General features: G+C 37.2%; 1 protein-coding gene across 11 annotated transcripts in view; it reads right to left on the bottom strand.

The window, feature by feature from the left end:
• The window catches only part of CNTLN (centlein), a 388,354-nt gene that overhangs the window by 102,916 nt on the left and 265,013 nt on the right, over positions 1 to 20,425 (bottom strand). For 9 of the 11 annotated variants that reach the window (XM_008254476.5, XM_070052657.2, XM_089317482.1 and 6 more), the window contains 2 exons: positions 15,585 to 15,660; positions 15,275 to 15,498 (listed from right to left, as the gene is read on the bottom strand). The exons of the other annotated variants lie outside the window; for them this stretch is intronic. In XM_008254476.5, the coding sequence (XP_008252698.5) occupies positions 15,275 to 15,498; positions 15,585 to 15,660 (300 nt within the window). The remainder of the gene's footprint in view (positions 1 to 15,274; positions 15,499 to 15,584; positions 15,661 to 20,425) is intronic. 11 annotated transcript variants of the gene reach the window in all.

Genomic DNA, 20,425 nt, shown 5'->3' with positions numbered 1-20,425 from the left:
CACTATTTTTTTTTAAAATAAATATATAGTGTTAACACTTTAAGATGCAACAACTTTTGAACCGCTGTGGAATAGTTATTTTTAATACAATTTGTTGAACTCTTTACTTGGTATAGAGTTAACAGTATTGCATAAAGTTAATTGAAAATAGGGATTAGTAAAAAATAGGAATGGCAATAGGAGAGGGAGGAGGAAAGGGGTAGCAGTGTGGGTGGGAGGGCAGGTATGGAGGGAAGAATCACTATATTCCTAAAGTTGTCTTTATGAAATGCATGAAGTTTGTATACCTTAAGTAAAAGGTTTCTGGGTAAAAAGTAAAATAAAATAAAAGGCAAAAAATACAATGTACAAAAAAAAACCTCAAAATTTCCATGTGATATCTAACAGTTGAAATTTTATAGACAAGGTGAGATGTTGCTAGTCCATGGAGTGGTGGGTGGGAAAGCTTGGTGAAATGCAATTGAAGCTCCAAGCAGGAAGAAGGAGAAATTATAGGGGGACAAGCAGAGAGGCTGGGCACAACCTGGTCCATCTATGTCTGCCTCCTTCCCCAACTGGAACTACAACCAGCAGGGAGAAGCCATATTGATTGTGTACATTTTTGAGTGTAAGCAGGGGGCTGCCATGTTTGCCTCCTGCATACTTGCTCATCAATTGTGAGGGCCACCTCACAACATTTCAGAGATTTATTCCCCAACACGCAAGCTGTACAACAGGAAGTAGTCCTAAACATCGAAAACCCAAGCTCATTTAACACATCAGTGATGCTGAGTTAAGGGATCCGAGACCCTTCCCAATTAACCCACAAAAGACAGTCACAGTCTTGCAAGGGCAAGAGGATTTATTGTTTTATTGCCAGCTAGCTGGGGCTCCCACCACACATACAACATAGTGCAGTGTGGGGGTGAGAAGCCCCGCCTCTCTCCTTCTCAGAGTTTTTATACTCTTGAGTAAACAAGTACATCCATCTTCACACACGTATGCTAGTTTCTTATTCTTTATATGGCAATTATCTAAATTTGAGCATTTTATTGGTGTATCTCAGCAGTCTGTGGACTACGCGTCACACAAGGAAGTGGTCACACAAGGAAGTGGGAGACCATTAATTTCAGGAAGTATTTACTAAGTTTTGTTTTTCTAAGAATTGGGCTTTCCCGTCTTCCTGGAGTTCGTGAAGCCTGTCATGGAGGTAAAATTATCTCCTCCACCCCCCTTTCTTATGCTGGGCATCCCGCATTAAATCACTGATCAAGCAGCGCAGTACAGAAGCAAAAAGCAATTGATATTCAGCATCAGTTAGTTTTAGATTTTTTTCATTTCAACAGTGAGAAGTGAGCCTGGCCCCAGTAGTTGGGGTTTAGTGCACCAAAGCTCTGGTACCCACCTCCATTATGATCTAGAAGTAAACAGCGTTCCAGGAGGCAAGGCTGCATGATTCTACTTGCAATGTACAGACACATAGCAGCTCATAGCAGAGGGAAATCTCATCACAGGCACGATGTCACAAACTTAAAGACAAAAGCAAGCAGAAATGCCAAAAAAAAAAAAAAAAGGAAAAATCCTGAATAAGAATAAGGAAGACTTTATGAACTCCCCAAAAGGAACAATACAAGTCTTTAATAATGGAGGCTGAAGAAGAACAGATCAAGGACATGCCAGAAAAGGAATTCAGAAAATTAATAGATTACTTAGAAGCAATCAGAAACAACTTCATGATCTAAATGAAAAACACTCTCAAGAAATTGAGATATCAAAGAGAAACCAGAATGAAATAATGGAAATGAAGAATTCAACAGATCAAATTAAAAAATGCACTTTATGTATGTTTCTGTGTGGGAGCAAACTGTTGAAATCTTTACTTAATGTATGCTAAACTGATCTTCTGTATATAAAGAGAACAGAAAATGAATCTTGATGTGAATGGAAGGGGAGAGGGAGTGGATAAGGGGAGGGTTGCAGGTTGGAGGGATGTTATGGGGGGGAAGCCATTGTAATCCATATTCTGTACTTTGGAAATTTATATTCATTAAATAAAGTTAAAAAATGCAGTAGAAAATCTTATCAATAGAATAGAGAAGACAGAAGAAAGAATATCAGAACTAGAAGGCAAAGTTCTGGAATTAATACCGTCAGACCAAATACAAGAAGAAATTTGAAAATTAAAAATAACAATTGGAGAGTTACAAGATTCTATGAAATGGTCCAACTTATAGATCCTAGGAATTCCAGAAGGTGTGGGAAGAGATAAAGGAATACAAGGCCTTCTTAATGAAATAACAACAGAGAACTTCCTCAATCTAGAGAAAGAAAGAGATATCCAAGTATAAGTAGTACAAAGAACTCCCAATAGACACGACCAGAAAAGTCTTTACCATGACACATTGTAGCAAAATTCACCTCAGTGAAACACAAAGAACAGATCTTAAATGAGCATGAGAGAAAAAACAAATCAAATTCAGAGGAAACCCAATTAGACTCACTCCAAACTTCTCATGCCAAACCCTTCAGGCAAGGAGATAATGGCAAGACATATTTCAAGTACTAAAAGAAAAACAAAACAAAACAAAACAAAAAAAAACTACCAATTCAGAATACTGTATCCTGCAAAACTCTCATGGCTTTCCATGCCTGAAATACTCTCATGGGCTTTTCAGCCGGATCCGCATGCCTTAAGGGCTGATTCTGAGGCCAGAGTGCTGTTTAGGACATCTGCCATTCTATGGGTCTGCTGTGTATCTCACTTCCCATGTTGGATCGTTCTCTCCCTTTTTGATTCTATCAGCTAGTATTTTCAGACACTAGTCTTGTTTATGTGATCCCTTTGGTTCTTAGTCCTATCATTATGATCAATTGTGAACAGAAATTGATCACTGGGACTAGTGAGATGGCATTGGTACATGCCACCTTGATGGGATTGAATTGGAATCCCCTGGTAAGTTTCTAACTCTACTGTTTGAGGTAAGTCAGCTTGAGCATGTCCCGAATTGCATATCTCTTCCCTCTCTTATTCCCACTCTTATATTTAACAGTGATCACTTTTCAGTTAAGTTTCAGCACTTAAGAAGAATTGTGTATTGATTACAGTATTCAACCAAAAGTATTAAGTAGAACAAACAAACAAAAAAAACACTAAGAGGGATAACGTATTAAGTTGTTCATCAACAGTCAGGGTGAGGGCTGATCAAGTCACCGTTTCTCATAGTGTTCATTTCACTTTAACAGGTTTCCTTTTTGGTGCTCAGTTAGCTGTCACCGATCAGGGAGAACATATGGTATTTGTCCCTTTGGGATTGGCTTATTTCACTCAGCATAATGTTTTCCAAATTCCTAACAGGGATCACTTTTCAGTTAAAATTTAACCACCTAAGAGTAATTGTGTGTTAATTACAGAGTTCAACCAATAGTACTAGAACAAAAAAAACTAAAATGGATAAAGTATTACATTGTACATCAACAGTCAGGACAAGAGCTGATCAAGTCACTGTTTCTCATAGTGTCCATTTCACTTCAACAAGTTGCCCCTTTGGTGCTTAGTTAGTTGTCGCTGATCAGGGAGACCATATGATATTTGTCCCTTTGGGACTGGCTTAATTCACTCAGCATGATGTTTTCCAAGTTCCTCCATCTTGTTGCAAATGACCGGGTTTCGTTGTTTTTGACTGCTGTATAGTATTCAATAGAGTACTTGTCCCATAATTTCTTTATCCAGTCTACTGTTGATGGGCATTTGGGTTGGTTCCAGGTCTTAGCTATTTTGAGTTGAGCTGCAATAAACAGTAAGGTGCAGACAGCCTTTTTGTTTGCCAATTAAATTTCTTTTGGATAATTTCCAAGGAGTGGGATGGCTGGGTTGTATGGTAGGGTTATATTCACCCTACCATACAGTCAGTCTGAGGAATCTCCAGACTGACTTCCATCAGAAACATCATCCACCCAGACCAAATGGGATTTATCCCTGGTATGTAGTGATGGTTCAATGTGCGCAAAACAATCAATGTGATACACCACATTAACAGACAGCAGAAGAAAAACCATATGATTATCTCAATAGATGCCGAGAAAGCATTTGATAAAATACAACACCCTTTCATGATGAAAACTCTAAGCAAACTGGGTATGGAAGGAACATTCCTCAATACAATCAAAGCAATCTATGAAAAACCCACGGCCAACATCCTATTGAATGGGGAAAAGTTGGAAGCATTTCACTGAGATCTGGTACCCGACAGGGATGCCCACTCTCACCACTGCTATTCAATATAGTTCTGGAAGTTCTAGCCAGAGCTATTAGGCAAGAAAAAGAAATTAAAGGGATACAAATTAGGAAGGAAGAACTCAAACTATCCCTCTTTGCAGATGATATGATTCTTTACTTAGGGGATCCAAAGAACTCTACCAAGAGACTATTGGAACTCATAGAAGAGTTTGGCAAAGTAGCAGGATATAAAATCAATGCACAAAAATCAACAGCCTTTGTATACACGGGCAATGCCACAGCTGAGGAAGAACTTCTAAGATCAATCCCATTCACAATAACTACAAAAACAATCAAATACCTTGGGATAAACTTAACCAAGGACGTTAAGGATCTCTACGATGAAAATTACAAAACCTTAAAGAAAGAAATAGAAGAGGATACCAAGAAATGGAAAAATCTTCCATGCTCATGGATTGGAAGAATGAATGTCATCAAAATGTCCATTCTCCCAAAAGCAATTTACAGATTCAATGCAATACCAATCAAGATACCGAAGACCATCTTCTCAGATCTGGAAAAAAATGATGCTGAAATTGATATGGAGACACAGGAGACCTCGAATAGCTAAAGCAATCTTGAACAACAAAAACAAAGCCGGAGGCATCACAATACCAGATTTCAGGACATACTCCAGGGCAGTTGTAATCAAAACAGCATGGTACTGGTACAGAAACAGATGGATAGACCAATGGCACAGAACTGAAACACCAGAAATGAATCCAAACATCTACAGCCAACTCATATTTGATCAAGGATCCAAAACCAATCCCTGGAGTAAGGACAGTCTATTCAATAAATGGTGCTGGAAAAATTGGATTTCCACATGCAGAAGCATGAAGCAAGACCCCTACCTTTCACCTTACACAAAAATTCACTCAACATGGATTAAAGACTTAAATCTACGACCTGACACCATCAAATTATTAGAGAGCATTGGAAAAACCCTGCATCTTATAGGTACCGGCAAAGACTTCTTGGAAAAGACTTCAGAAGCACAGGCAGTCAAAGCCAAAATTAACATTTGGGATTGCATCAAATTGAGAAGTTTCTGTACTGCAAAAGAAACAGTCAGGAAAGTGAAGAGGCAATGACAGAATGGGAAAAATATTTGCAAACTATGCAACTAATAAAGGGTTGATAACCAGAATCTACAAAGAGATCAAGAAACTCCACAACATCAAAACAAACAACCCACTTAAGAGATGGGCCAAGGACCTCAATAGATATTTTTCAAAAGAGGAAATCCAAATGGCTAACCAACACATGAAACAATGTTCAAGATCACTAGCAATCAGGGAAATGCAAATCAAAACTACAATGAGGTTTCACCTCATCCGGTTAGAATGGCTCACATTCAGAAATCTACCAACAATAGATGCTGGAGAGGATGTGGGGAAAAAGGGACACTAAACCACTATTGGTGGGAATGCAAATTGGTCAAGCCACTATAAAATAGATTCTGATAGTTTCACTCCTGTGTGCTAATGCTGTTTGAATTGATGTAATGCTGATAATGTGACTGTGAAAAAGTATCACAGTCATATTGTACTTAAGTAATATCACACACACAGAAGAAGATGATATTTAGATCTCATTATTCTTAAGATCTAAGACTCAGTTTTACATGGTTCAGATGAACTATGAGTAAAAACCTTAAGTCAAAGAACTTAGTATTCAAATTGGAAAAATCAGTCAATAGCATCTGTTCTACACTATTACTCATTCTCTTGGCTTTCTTTTTTGCAGTAGATCTTAATATGTGAAGATAAGAAATTTTACTTTAAATGTATTTTACTTTGTTGTAAAACTGTTTGTAAATTCACTTTAAATGTATTTTACTTTGTTGAGTTTAATGGTAAGTGAGGTCTATGCTTTGGTTATTAGTAATTTAACACCTAAAAAATACCTAGCTCTTAAATTTTATCATAATATTTATTACCTAATCAATTTCTCTGTTGGCAATGTGCTTTATTAGTTTGAACAGAGAATAAATTTTGTTATATTATTCTGTCAATAATGAGTCAATGCATTATCAGTAACATTCTTGCAGTTATTACTAATGGTCTATGTGTTTTCCATATAACAACAGTATTTTAAAAGCTTTGTTGAGGGGCAAGCAGTGAGTAAACTGCTACTTAGGACATCTGCATCCATATCAGAATGCCTGGGATCAAGTCTGGCTCCTCTGATTCTGATCCATCTTCTTGTTAATGCATCCCAAGAAGCACTGCATGCTGGCTCAAGAGTTTATGCTCCTGACATGCACATGGGAGCACTGGATGGAGTTCTGAGCCCCTGGCTTCAGCCTGGCCCAGCCCTTGTATTTGGGAATGGACTAGCAAACAGAGATTTCTCTGTCACACATGTTCTTTCTCTCTCTGACAAGTAGATGAAAATAAATAATATAAGCATTAAAAATTTTTGCTAAGATACAATTCATATACCACACAATTTACCCATTTAAAGTGTACAACTCAGCATTTTTTTAGTATATTCACATGTATGTGCAACCATTACCCCAATTTTACATTTTCATCATATTACAACTATTATGGGAGACAGTAATGGTGATTCCTCAGAATCCTAAAACCAGACATGTGATTTGATTTGACCCAGTAATCCCAGTAATTATACACACACACACACACACACACACATATACACACACTTAATGGAAAAGTACTCAGACATAAAAAAGAATGAAATCCTGTCTTTTGCAACAAAATGGATGTAACTGAAGACCATTATGTTTAGTGAAATAAGATCTAAAATGACAAATATAACATTTTCTCTGATTTGTGGTAGCTAATATATAGAGTTCAAAATTTTTTTAATGTACATGAGTGAAATTGACATCTTGGGTTTGATTACTATTTATAACATTTTTATATTAAAAAGAGCACTGCTGAACAGTGCTCTTTCTACTTTTTACTTGTTCAAATTTTATTTAGTGGAATATTAAGCCTGTAACTATAAAGTAAATTAAAAATCATAAAAATCAAGAAATGGAGGCAAGTATGATTATATTTTTAGAATTGTAATTATGAACTACATGGAATCTGCTTTCTTTAAATTACTTAAAAATTGTTTTAAAAATCCCTTTACAAAGAACCCCACATACTTCATGCATCACAAGCAAATTCACTTTTCTCCCCAAGTTGCTGCATGACCACTAATCTACTTTCTGCCTGTATAAATTTTCCTGTACTGGGTATTTCTCATAATGGTCTTTTGTGATTAGCTTCTTTCACTGCATGTAATGTTTTCAAGGTTCATCCATGCTGTAGCATGTATCAGTTATTCATTGCTTTCTGTGGCTGAATAATATTTCATTGCATGTATGTACCACACTTTACCTACTCATCAACTAACAGACATTAAGCTTATTTCCACACGTTGGTTACTGTCAACACTGCTGTCATAAGCAATGTTGCCTTCACACTTACTATCTGCTTATGCACAGCCTCAACAAAGCCAGAAGCAAGAGTTTAGGCTTCCACATTTCTTTCTTGAGCATGCACACAGCTCTGTGAATTCATGTGACCTCCAGATTCATAGGAGCATCACAGTCTATCAAACTTAGGGATATCTCATTACCCAGATTTTCCTTTTAAGGTCTTTTGTTAATAAACTGTTTGGCCTAAACTATCATCAGTCTCTTCAGAGATCAGAAGTTTAAACACTGGCCTATAATTGGTTGTGATGCAGCACTCAAACCATCTCCTGCCAGAATGAAGGCTGCACATCCTGAATGAGATCAGAGTCATCTTTTTAAGTGAGTTTCTTCCAGGGAACTACTAGAGGTTAAATATGACAATTGTTTGGAAATGAGGTTCTGAAAGATCTCCCTTCTGTTGCTTCTCATATTTGCCAGGATGCCTGGGGGACCCAGACTATTATTTTTCCAAGCTACCACTGAGATAGAGAGTGGGAAAGGGAATGTGGCAAGTTAAAATGCCACAAGGCTTGCTGTACTTATTGAGACTCAGCTGTTCTTCCTGGTGTGTGTATGGGTGCGGCGGGGAAGGGGGGTTTATCCTAGATATTTTCAAGCCTTTGGTTATTTTCCAGAGTTGTGGAGAAATCGGAAGTGTCCCTCAATATGCTTAGAAAGATCTCAATAAAAGTTTCATGATTTCATGCAAATTATTTGATTTTTCATCTTTAAGGAGTCTAATTAATGGTTTAGAAAAATCTGTGGTTTCTTTGAGCCATTAATTAATACCCCTAGGGATTTTTATTAATCCTTAGAAGATTAAATTCTGTACCTAATGCTACAAAAATATAATTTTCCCAATCATTTTTTGAGTTTTTTCATTGACTTCATGAACAGACAAATTTTCAAACTTCTTACATTAATATGATAAATTCTACATCATAAGTGAACTTTAAAAACATGGTAAGTAAAAGAAGCTAGTTATAATATGCTATGCACTGTATTATTTCATTTACATGACATGTACAGATTAGGTAAATCAAGAGAGAAAGTGGTTTCCTAATATTAGGAAAGGTAGGGGAACAGAGGGAGCACAGCTACCTTTTTAAAAAATTCATTTTAAGATTTATTGATTTGACAGGAAGAGCAACAGAGAGAGGGAGAGACAGAGATCTTCCATTCTCAGGCTCATTTCCCAAATGCCTGCAATGGCCAATTCTGAAATGAACCTGAACATGGGGGTCATCTTTTGTTGCCCTGCCAGGAGCATTTGCAGGGACAGGGTAGGAAATGGAATAACCCAGACTAAAACCAGCACTCTGATACAGGATACTGGTGTTACAAGTAGCAGTTTAAGTCACTGTGCCATAATGCTGGTGTCCAGGGTTTCTTTTTTGAGGTGATAAAAATGTTCTACACTGATTTTGAGATGTTTTGATGCTTGTACAACTCTAGGAATATATAACTACTCAATTAAACATCTTGAATGAGAGAACTGTATAGCATATGAATTATATCTCAACAAAAATTGTAATAAATAGTGCAAGATTTTAATATTCCAGTTAGCAACTGATAAAGCAACCAGAAAGCAAATCAGCAAGGAAACATAAAAGCTGAAATTCACCATTTGCCAACTAAACTGAACAGATAATTTGAACACTTAACCTAAGAACAGAAGAATACACATTCTCCAATGTACCTGGAAACTTCTCCAGCATTTACCATTTGTTAGGCAACAAAGTCAGTATTAAAGCATTTTTAAAAACTAGGTTCATAGTGCTCTGACCACAATGTAATGAAATTAGCAAACATTGACAAGAAGGAAATTTAGAAAATTCACAAGGGGCTGGTGCTGTGGCTCACTTGGTTAATCCTCCGCCTGCGGCACCAGCATCCCATATGGGCACCGGGTTCTAGTGCCGGTTGCTCTTCTTCCAGTCAAGCTCTCTGCTGTGGCCCGGGAGGCCAGTGGAGGGTGGCCCAAGTGTTTGGGCGCCTGCACCAGCATGGGAGACTGGGAAGAATCACCTGGCTCCTGGCTTCGGATCAGCATAGTTCTGGCCGTAGCGGCCATTTGGGGGGTGAACAAATGGAAGGAAGATCTTTCTCTTTCTCTCTCTTTCTCCCCCCTCCCCCACTGTCTGTCAAATAAATTTTAAAAAAAGAAAGAAAATTCACAAATATGTAGAAATGAAACAATGGGTCAAAAGAGGAATCACAAACTAGAGAATACATTGAAATAAATAAAAACTGAACACAATGTACCAAAACTTACAGGATGTACAGCTAACATGGTGCTTTGAGGAAAATCATGCTTTTAAATGTCTTTTTCAAAATAAGAAAGATCCCAAGTCAGTAACGTAAACAACTACCTTGATAGAAAGTGTAAGTAGGAAATAACAAAGTTAGAAATATAACAGCCAGCACCGCGGCTCACTAGGCTTAATCCTCTGCCTTGCGGCGCCGGCACACCGGGTTCTAGTCCCGGTCAGGGCGCAGGATTCTGTCCCGGTTGCCCCTCTTCCGGCCAGCTCTCTGCTGTGGCCAGGGAGTGCAGTGGAGGATGGCCCAAGTGCTTGCACCCTGCACCCCGTGGGAGACCAGGATAAGTACCTGGCTCTTGCCTTCGGATCAGCGCGGTGCGCCGGCCGCGGTGTGCCGGCCGCGTCAGCCATTGGAGGGTGAACCAACGGCAAAAGGAAGACCTTTCTCTCTGTCTCTCTCTCTCACTGTCCACTCTGCCTGCCAAAAAATAAAAAATAAAATAAAATAAAATAAAATAAAGAAATATAACAAAGATTAGAAAAGAAAGATATGAAAAAAGTAATTTAAAAACAATAGAGAAAAAGCAACAAAACTAAAGTTTGTTCTTTAAAAAGATGAACTGTAGCAACTGTTCAGTCTCATGGTTAAAGATCCACATCCCACATTCGATGTCTGGATTTGATTCTTGGTAATAGCTTAAATGACTGGATTTTTGCCTGCCAGGTAGGTGACCTACAATGCATTCCTCAATCCTGGCTCTAGCCCCAGAATTTATGGACATCTAAAGAGTGAACAGGCAGGTGAGAGCATTCTGTCTGTTTGCTTGTTTCTGTGCCTCCCAAAACAATAAATAAGAATCAATAACATTGACAAATATTTCGGTAGACTGCCCAAGAAGAGAGATCAATATTACTAAAATCAAGATTTAAGAAGGAGATATTATTATAAACCTTGTAACGAGCAGATTATCAGTGAATAATATTGTTAAGGTAGGCATGTTCTCCAAACTACAAATTCAATGTAATCTCTACCAAAATCCCAACTGCCTTTTTGCAGAAACTGACAAGTTGATCTCAAATTCACACTGAATAATGCCAAAATAATCTTGAAAAACAATACAGCTTCATTTTTAAAGCTTACTACATACTTAAGAGGTATTAGGAATTTGTCATTCTCAAATAGCAGATAAGACACACAGACCAATGGAATAGAATTAGAAATCTAAAATAAACACATATATCTAAAATCAACTGATTTTTCTCAAGAGTGCCAACATAATACAGTGAAGAAATAATTTTCTTTGATGCAGACCCTGCTATGATAACTGGCTATCCATATGCCCCCCAAAATGACTTTGGAGTGCTATCTCATATACAAAATTAACTCAAAATCAATCAAAGAACTAATTTAACAGCTTTTAATTATAAACCTCTTTGAAGAAAATGTATATATAAGAACTGAATTAGAACACAAATTCTAGATATTGTGATTCCTAAAGTGTAAGCAATAAAATAATATATAAATTGGGCTTCACCAAAATTATACAGCGCTATGTATCAAAGAACATTATCAATAAAATTAAAAGACAGTATATATATAATGGGAAGAAATATTCATGAGGCAAACACTGATAAGGGTCTTATAGCCAAAATGTTTAAAAAAACTCTTAATACCTAACAATAAAATGGCAATTTTAAAATTGAGAAAATGGTATGAATAGATATTTCTCTACGGATGACATACAAATGGCCAGTAAACACCAAAGCATGCTCAAAAGTATTAGCAAAATGCAAATCAAAACCACAGTGAGATACTAAGTTAGATAGCAGTAATCTGAAGTGCACATCATGCTTGCAGGGGAAGATGTAGTGAAACCTGAGCTCTCATACATTGCTAGTCATAAAATGGTGCAGGAGCTTTGACAGCTCTCCTAAAGTTTCAAGAAAAAAATTATCAGATGATTCAGAAATTCCACTCCTTGGTATATACTCAAAAGAAATGAAAACATATATCCACAGAAGAACTTCTATACAAATGTTTACAGTATATTACTCAGGATAGCCAAAAAGTGAAAACAGTACAAAATAGGGTGTGTGTATGTATGTGTGTAAATATATATATACATATATATATATATAAAATGGAATATTATGCAGTAACAAAAAGTAAGCAGAGGATATATATGTGGATGAATCTTGAAAATATTACATTAAGTGGAACAAGCCTGTCACAAAAGCCCACAAATTCAGTGATTCAATTTGTAAGAAATATTTAGGTTAGGTAAATCCATATAGACATAAAGTAGATTAGCAATTGTCAGGTGACCAGAAGTGGGTGGGATAGGAAGAAAATGCTAATAGGTTTCTTCTTGAGATGATGAAAATAGCATGGTATTAATGGTGGTGATTGTTACACAACTTTAGGACTAGACTAAAAATCACTGAATTGTACTATTGAAAAGGATAGATTTTATAGTATGTGAATTGCTTTCACAATTTAAGGACTTCTTTAGAAATTTAAAATACATAAATCTTTTCCAATCTAGGTATGCTATTAATTTTTAGATACAAAAATTTTTTATTAAAACTTTGGCCTTTTCTGTGAAGGAACACATCTAAATCAAATCTAGGTACTGACATTCAAGATATTGAATGCATTACTGACAACATGGTGACAGAAGGTCATTAAGGAACAGGAGAAATAGAAAGATCAGGAGAAATAATTTAAATACTAGTTCATATTATGATGTGAGCAACTCTACCATTTGGCAATAAAGTATTTATAAAATCAAGTTGTATACAACCAGTAAATTATGGTTGTTGTATGAAATAGCAAGAACAGAAGGAATGATAAATGATAGCTTAAAAATCTTAAATCTCATGTCTCACTGATAGACTTATAAAAATTTAAGTCTGACGGCGCCGTGGCTCACTAGGCTAATCCTCCGCCTTGCGGCGCCAGCACACGGGGTTCTAGTCCCGGTTGGGGCGCCGGAGTCTGTCCCGGTTGCCCCTCTTCCAGGCCAGCTCTCTGTTATGGCCAGGGAAGTGCAGTGGAGGGTGGCCCAAGTCCTTGGGCCCTGCACCCCATGGGAGACCAGGATAAGCACCTGGCTTCTGCCTTCAGATAGGCGCGGTGCACCGGCCACTGCATGCCGGCCACAGCGGCCATTGGAGGGTGAACCAACGGCAAAAGGAAGACCTTTCTCTCTGTCTCTCTCACTGTCCACTCTGCCTGTCCAAAAAAAAAAAAAAATTAAGTCTGACAATATTAAGTATTGGCAAAGATGTAAGGAAACTCACTCTAGCACTCTTGCAATAAGAGTAAAAACTGGTAGAATTAATTTGGAGAGCAATTTGGCAAACAATAAAAATTTAATGTAGAACTCATATCCTCCAATAATTCTGTATCTGTAATAGGTGAGATGTGAAATGGCTAAAATTTAGTAATTTTGCGGTAGCTTCACTTGTTGGCTTAGGGAAGAATGCATTTTAGAATAACAACTCATTTTATCATCTGTACCAGTCTCTGTAAAATGTCCATGAATTCCACAGTAACTCAAGTGTTTCTTATACCTCCTAATGTTTACAATACAAGTAGTTGCAATCTCTGCTAAATGCAGGTATTTCTTATTTGGTAAACCAAATATGGTTCCTTAAGGGTTGAAAGAAAGGGAGCAAGAATTTGATGCTAAGAAGGAAGGGAAAAAAATTTCATACAGATTTTTAGTTGAATTCCTAGTGTACCAATTTACTGTTTTTTTTATACTATATATACATTAAGGAATTCCAAAATATGTGATTTGCCCACTATTTTGAATTATTTCTCAGTGGAAAAACATGCTGCCTGTTTCTGTAATAACTGTGGCCTTCTTATACAATTTCAACCTGAGAGTTTCATAATTTACCTTTTACTACTCATGATATGCCAGTGGCCTGATATATTATTTAAGAAAAAAAAATTAGAGCTCAAATGTTTTTGATGTAGTAATAAGGTAGATATATTAAGGCTAAGATTTTTTTCCCTTTGTTCTTTGAAGATTTTTTTCACTTCACATTGCTTTTTTACCAAAACAAACAAAAATCCCTTAGGAATACAGATAGTCCATAATTCCATGGTATGATATAAAATGTAAGATTATTTAACTAGAGAAGGAAGGAGTAAAGAAGGATAGTAGAAAGAAGAAATACATGAAAAGAGACAGAGACAAAGAACTCAGAGATGATAGTGAAGGAAGAGAAAGTTTCAGCCAGTAAAAAAAGAATAGGTTCACCAAATCCTCTCAGGAAATCTGGTTCGCGTATGGTGGCTGTGGTATTAGTGAGTGTTTGCAAATTCTACCATACAGCGCATTTGCACCTGGTGTGACACTCCTAAATTCCCAAAGGCCAAATCTGTGAAATACCCAAACTTTCAGGGTAGTTTTGATTTTAGATAAGGTTGGGATACAAGGGTACTCTTGGGACTACGATTCTTACTAGTAACTATTGTAACATTAACCCATTCCAATGAAAACATGGCTAAGTACTATTTGAATCACAGCAAAAGATACTAGAATTAGATAATTTGGGGGTAATTTAAAATTATCTGCGATAGTAACTTCAAAGTTATTTTCTAATACAATGAAGTGAATTTTTTTGTGTGTGAAAAAAAAACAGAGTTCCAAAAAAATTGTTCCTTATACAAGCAAATACTTTTAAGAATGGCAATTTAAGGAATAATATTACCTTCTTCATTTGCTTTAAGGTTAATCTATGATAACCAGAAGTAAGGAATAATATGTCTAAAAATTATTGCATAAAACTCAATTCACTTCAATAAAAGCATGTTTGATAGAAAAACATCAATTAGGACACACTAAGGTAGATATATATATTAACATTTTCATATTTCCCACTCCTATTTACAGATAGTTAACTGAGAAATGTACTAGTTAAATAATGTAATTTACAATCACAAGGACAAAGTTTTAGACATGGTCAAATGGGAGTACTAAATGCATTTATGGAGCCTGATTTTCAAACTAGGACACACCACAATGTAGAACATAGAAAAATGCTAAAAATAAGAGAGAAACTAATTGGAAAAAGAATGCTAGAAAAATCTGTTTGTCTTTTAAATGTACTGTTTTTCTTCTTTCATGTAGGCTGTCCCTTAATTAAGAAATCTAATAATAAGCAAATTATCTGTTAACAGTGTCTGGAATTATTTTTTAAGATATATATAATACAAATATGAACTAAACAATATATGTAAGAAAAATATTTACTTTTATAATATGTTCCATTATAATTCAATCTTAAAGCTTTCTTTACCTTTATTGTCTGTCTGCTCGTCTGAAATCGTTGATCAGATACTTGCTGCTGATGAAGGAGTTTGTCGTTCACTTCCTTATATTCTCTAACAGATAATTCCGCAGTTTTTTTTGCATTCTGAAGTATAGTGTTTTGCTGTTGCAAGGATATAATCCGTTCTCGTAATAAAATAAGATTGCTACTTGATTTCTGGGCAGTTATACTTCTGTACTTTTCTCTGGTGACTATATAAAAATAATGTTGTAGATGACATTTTAAAAATCTGCTTAAATTCAAAAAGACTTTTTGTTAATTTCATATCAATTCTTACCTCTAGTAGGAATTGTTGTATATGGGTTCTTTTGCATATTACTACTCTTCTTTTGAGAAGCTGGCTTTTTGGTGTTCTTGTATGAAATCAGAAAAATTGGATTACTATTCAATAATATGTATTAATATGTAATAATATGTAATAATATGTATTAACATAATAAGTAATGTCTCTTTTAAAATGTGTTTTAAAAGGTCTAAACAAAAAAAAGTCAAAATTGATACCAATAACTCACAAATGAACTTATCATATTTACACTAAGGGTAAAAAAGCTGGCAGAAGATATTGATACAAATTCTACTCAAAATAGAAATTTAACCCAAAAACACTTATAAGTTGGGTGTAAATAGCAATAACTTTCAGAGGTTATAAAATCTTAACGTTTAATTTCTTTCTTTCTTTTTTTTTTTTTTGACAGGCAGGGTGGACAGTGAGCGAGAGAGAGACAGGGAGAAAGGTCTTCCTTTTGCCGTTGGTTCACCCTCCAATGGCCGCTGCGGCCAGCACACTGCGGCCGACGCACCGCACTGATCCGAAGCCAGGAGCCAGGTGCTTCTCCTGGTCTCCCATGGGGTGCAGGGCCCAAGCACTTGGGCCATCCTCCACTGCACTCCCGGGCCATAGCAGAGAGCTGGACTGGAAGACAGGCAACCAGGACAGAATCCGGCGCCCCAACCGGGACTAGAACCTGGGATGCTGGCGCCACAGGTGGAGGATTAGCCTATTGAGCTGTGGCACCAGCCTCATATAAGACTTTAAACCTAAAATACATGGTACCAAAGGGATGTTAAGGAACTTAGTCCGATTGTGCTGTTCAGAAGGTGGGCCAGCCAGAAGTCCTTAGGGAGGTCTGTCCTTAGAAGGTAGTTCCTGGAGTCAGTTGGTGATTAACACCTGAGTCATGCCCAGATTTTCTCTCTGCTTCTTGCTTGCCATGTGATCCATCTTCCACAATAGCTCTACGAATGCCATCCACCACCCTCATCAGGGTCGAATCAATGCTGCCTGTCTGATCTACTGTGAACCTCCAGAACCATGAGTCATAAAAAACTTTCATCAACAGCTTATGCCAGGTATTCTGTTGTATTAATAAAAAGCTGAATAACATAACTATCATATAAGATAATTTTTACATGTTTCATGATTTTATTAAGATTCAGTTAGTATTTAAATGTCAGTCACATAAAGAGCAGTGGGGGAAAAAATCCAAAACCATTTCCAACTGAATTACTAACATCAAACACCAGACTTGGTATGAAATTACTGGAACTAAAATAAAAAAGAATTTGGCTTCTCTTTACAGTGCTATTACTGAAACAGGAACTCAGAGAAATATCAAACACTGAAACAAACTCACTTACAGAATCTTCCTAACCATTACAAACATTAAGGAAAATCCTCACAAACCAGAAATGGAAATAAAAGAAAGAATCCAAAGAGACAAATAAGTGACCAGCAAAGTGGCAAGTAAAACATAGGTAAATTCATAACTCCTTCTGGTCTTCAAATTCTATTTAAATAGCAACACAAAATTCAGAGAGAAGGAAGGAAAGCCTAGTCTCCAAGACAGTAATGTTGAGGTTACAAAGCTACGCATTGCATCTATCATATAATTTGTTCCTTTTCATCGCTGAGTAGTATTCTGTGGAATAGTATACCACCAATGTATCTGTTCAGCTATTGAAGGAAATTTTGATTGCTCCTGGTTTTCAGATATTATTTATTTCTGTGGGATAAGTGTCCATGAGTAAGGATAGACAGGTTGCATGGGAAATTAGCATTCTCAGAAACTGCCACTGTTTCATAGAGTGCTATATTGTACCATTTTATATGCAAATTAGCAATGTATAAGAGACTGGTTTCTCTGTATCCTTGCCAGCAATTGGTATTGATAACATACACTTATGTTAGCTGTTTTAACCTATGTGTAGCTCATCATGGCCTTAATCTGAATTTCTCTTATCAGTAGTGATGCTGAACATCTTAATATTTGCTTATTTCTTATACTTTTTTGATGAAATAGCTGCTCATATCTCTTGGTCATTTTCTAATTATACTGTCTTTTATTATTATGTTTTAAGAGTTCTTTATATATTCAAGATGAAAATCTTTTATCAGATACGTGGCTTGTAAATATTCTTCCCAAATTGCGGCTTGTTTTCTCATCCTCTAAATACGGTTTTTCACAGAGAAAATGTTCTCAATTTTGATGATGTCTAATTTATCAATGTGTAATTTTACTGAATCAAACTTTGATATCATGTCTTAATTCTCTTAATCCATCCATAAATCATGAAGAATTTCTCTTATATATCACTACAAAATTTTTCTTTTCTCTCTTTTTTTTTTTTTTTTTTGACAGGCAGGGTGGACAGTGAGAGAGAGAGACAGCGAGAAAGGTCTTCCTTTGCCGTTGGTTCACCCTCCAATGGCCGCCACGGCCAGTGAGCTGCAGCCTGCGCACCACGCTGATCCGATAGCAGGAGCCAGCTGCTTTTCCTGGTCTCCCATGGGGTGCAGGGCCCAAGGACTTGGGCCGTCCTCCACTGCACTGCCTGGCCACAGCAGAGAGCTGGCCTGGAAGAGGGGCAACCAGGACAGAATCCGGCACCCCGACCGGGACTAGAACCCGGTGTGCCGGTGCTGCAAGGCGGAGGATTAGCCTAGTGAGCCGCAGCGCCGGCCAGGTGTAGATTCCTTTCATTTCATTTATTTATTTTTCTACACTTGATCTTAGCCAAAAGGCAGAGAAGCGATCATTTACTTATTTTTCTTAGAGGCTCACAATTACTGTAGCAACATCTGTTGAAAAGACCATATTTCCTTTAATTAATTGCTTTTTTGTTGTTGTTAGATTGATTTTATTTATTTGAAGAGCAGAGTTACACAGAGAGGGAGAAACAAAGAGAAGTCTTGGGGCTGGCACTGTGGCATAGGAGCTAACACTGCCGCCTGCAGTGCTGGTATCCCCTATGGGCACCATTTCAAGTCCATGATGCTCCACTTCTGATCCAGCTCTCTGCTATGGCCTGGGAAAACAGTAGGAGATGGCCCAAGTCCTTGGGCCCCTGTACCTGGGTGGGAAGACCTGGAGGAGGAGGCTCCTGGCTCCTGGCTTTGGATAGGTGCAGCTCTGGCTGCTGAGGCCAACTGAGGAGTGAACCACCGGATGAAAGACCTCTCTCTGTGTAACTCTTTCAAATAGATGAATAAATCTTTTTAAAAAAATAACAGAAAGAGAGGTCTTCCAATGGTTCACTCCATAAATGCCCACAACGGCCAAATCTGCTCCAGGCAGAAGCCAGGAGTCCACAGCTTCTTCCGGTCTCCTTTGTGAGTGCAAGGGCCCAAGCACACAGGCAATACTCTGCTGTTTAACCAGTTGCATTAGCAGGGAGCTGGATCAGAACTGGAGCAGCCAGGACACAAACTGGGGCCCATATGGGGTGCCGGTGCTGCAGGAGGCAGCTTAACTTGCTATGCCAAAAGGCTGCTACCATGAAATGCTTTTACACTTTTGTCAAAAATCAGTTGTTGATAATTCCATAGATATATTTTTGGATGATCAATGCCGTTTTGTGAATAATAAAGCTTTGCTTCTCTCTTGTTATCAGTCTTGACATCCAAACCAATTTTGGGTGATAAGTATTATTGTCAACATCTGTGAGGTAAACATAAAACTGTTACTTTGTTTTTCAAATTAAAATTGACATTTGGATTTTTTTATATTTACTATTTCTGTGCTGAGATTTTCTATGTCTTTGTTGAGATGTTCTATTTTTTTTTTTCATTTGTGTTAAGCTTGACCATATTGCTATTGAAACATTTTTATGACAGGTGCTTTAAAATGCTACACATATGTGGTATAGCAGGTAAAGCTACTGCCTGCCATGCCGACATCTCATATGGGTGCCAGTTCGAGTCCTTACTGCTCCACTTCCAGTCCAGCTCTCTGCTAATGGCCTGTTAATGGAAAAGTGGTAGAGGATGGGCCAAGTGCTTGGGCCTCCGCACTTACATGGGATACCTGAAAGAAGCTCCTGGCTTTAGTCTGGTCCAGCTTCACCCGCTGCAGCCATTTGGGGAATGAAGCAGTGAGTGGAAGATCTCTCTCTCTCTCTCTCTCTCTGTAACTCTGCCTTCCAAATAAATAAATATTTCTTTAAAAAATGCTTGCAATATAATTCCAACATCTGTCATCTTGCTGTTGGCTTCTGTTGATTGTCTCTTCTCACTTGAGTGAGAAAAATATCAACTCCATTTGTACAAATAAAAGACAGGAAGAGGCAATTGGCTAAGGAATTCAAAATGGCCAATAGCCACAAAAAAGTAGTCAACACCCTGTTAGTTCTCATAGAAACTTAAAGTAAAGCCCCAGTGATATACCCAAAATATACAAAAAGTGTGAAAATGACTAACAGATCCTAAAGACTAGTAGAAACTTCTATTGCCTGTTGGTGGGCACTACAAAGTGGTATAATACTTTGGAAAACAGAATTTTCAAGCAAAATCTTAGAGATACATTAGCTATGGTTCAGTAAGTCTATTCATAGGTTCTAAATAGAGAAATGCATGCACTTGTGCAACACAGACATGCAGAAAAATGCCCACTGCAGCTTAATTTGCAAGAAGTCCAAACTGATGCAACCCAAATTTCAACAGTAGACTGCATAAACAGTAGTATATTCAGAGAATGAATTTTCACTATATATGCAATCATGAAGATGAATTAACTCTGCCTAGTTTTAAAAAAAGAAATCAAATACAAAAGATACACTGTGTAGATTCTATAAAGTCTACAAACAGGAAAATTAACCAAAATGTTAGGGGAGGTATATTAT

Source organism: Oryctolagus cuniculus, chromosome 1 (assembly GCF_051225735.1).
Source record: "Oryctolagus cuniculus isolate XC-2025 breed Fujian yellow rabbit chromosome 1, ASM5122573v1, whole genome shotgun sequence".
Classification (NCBI taxonomy): Eukaryota; Metazoa; Chordata; class Mammalia; order Lagomorpha; family Leporidae; genus Oryctolagus; species Oryctolagus cuniculus.
The sequence above is the reverse complement of the archived record's forward strand: the minus strand, read 5'-3'. Positions and strand labels throughout refer to the sequence as shown.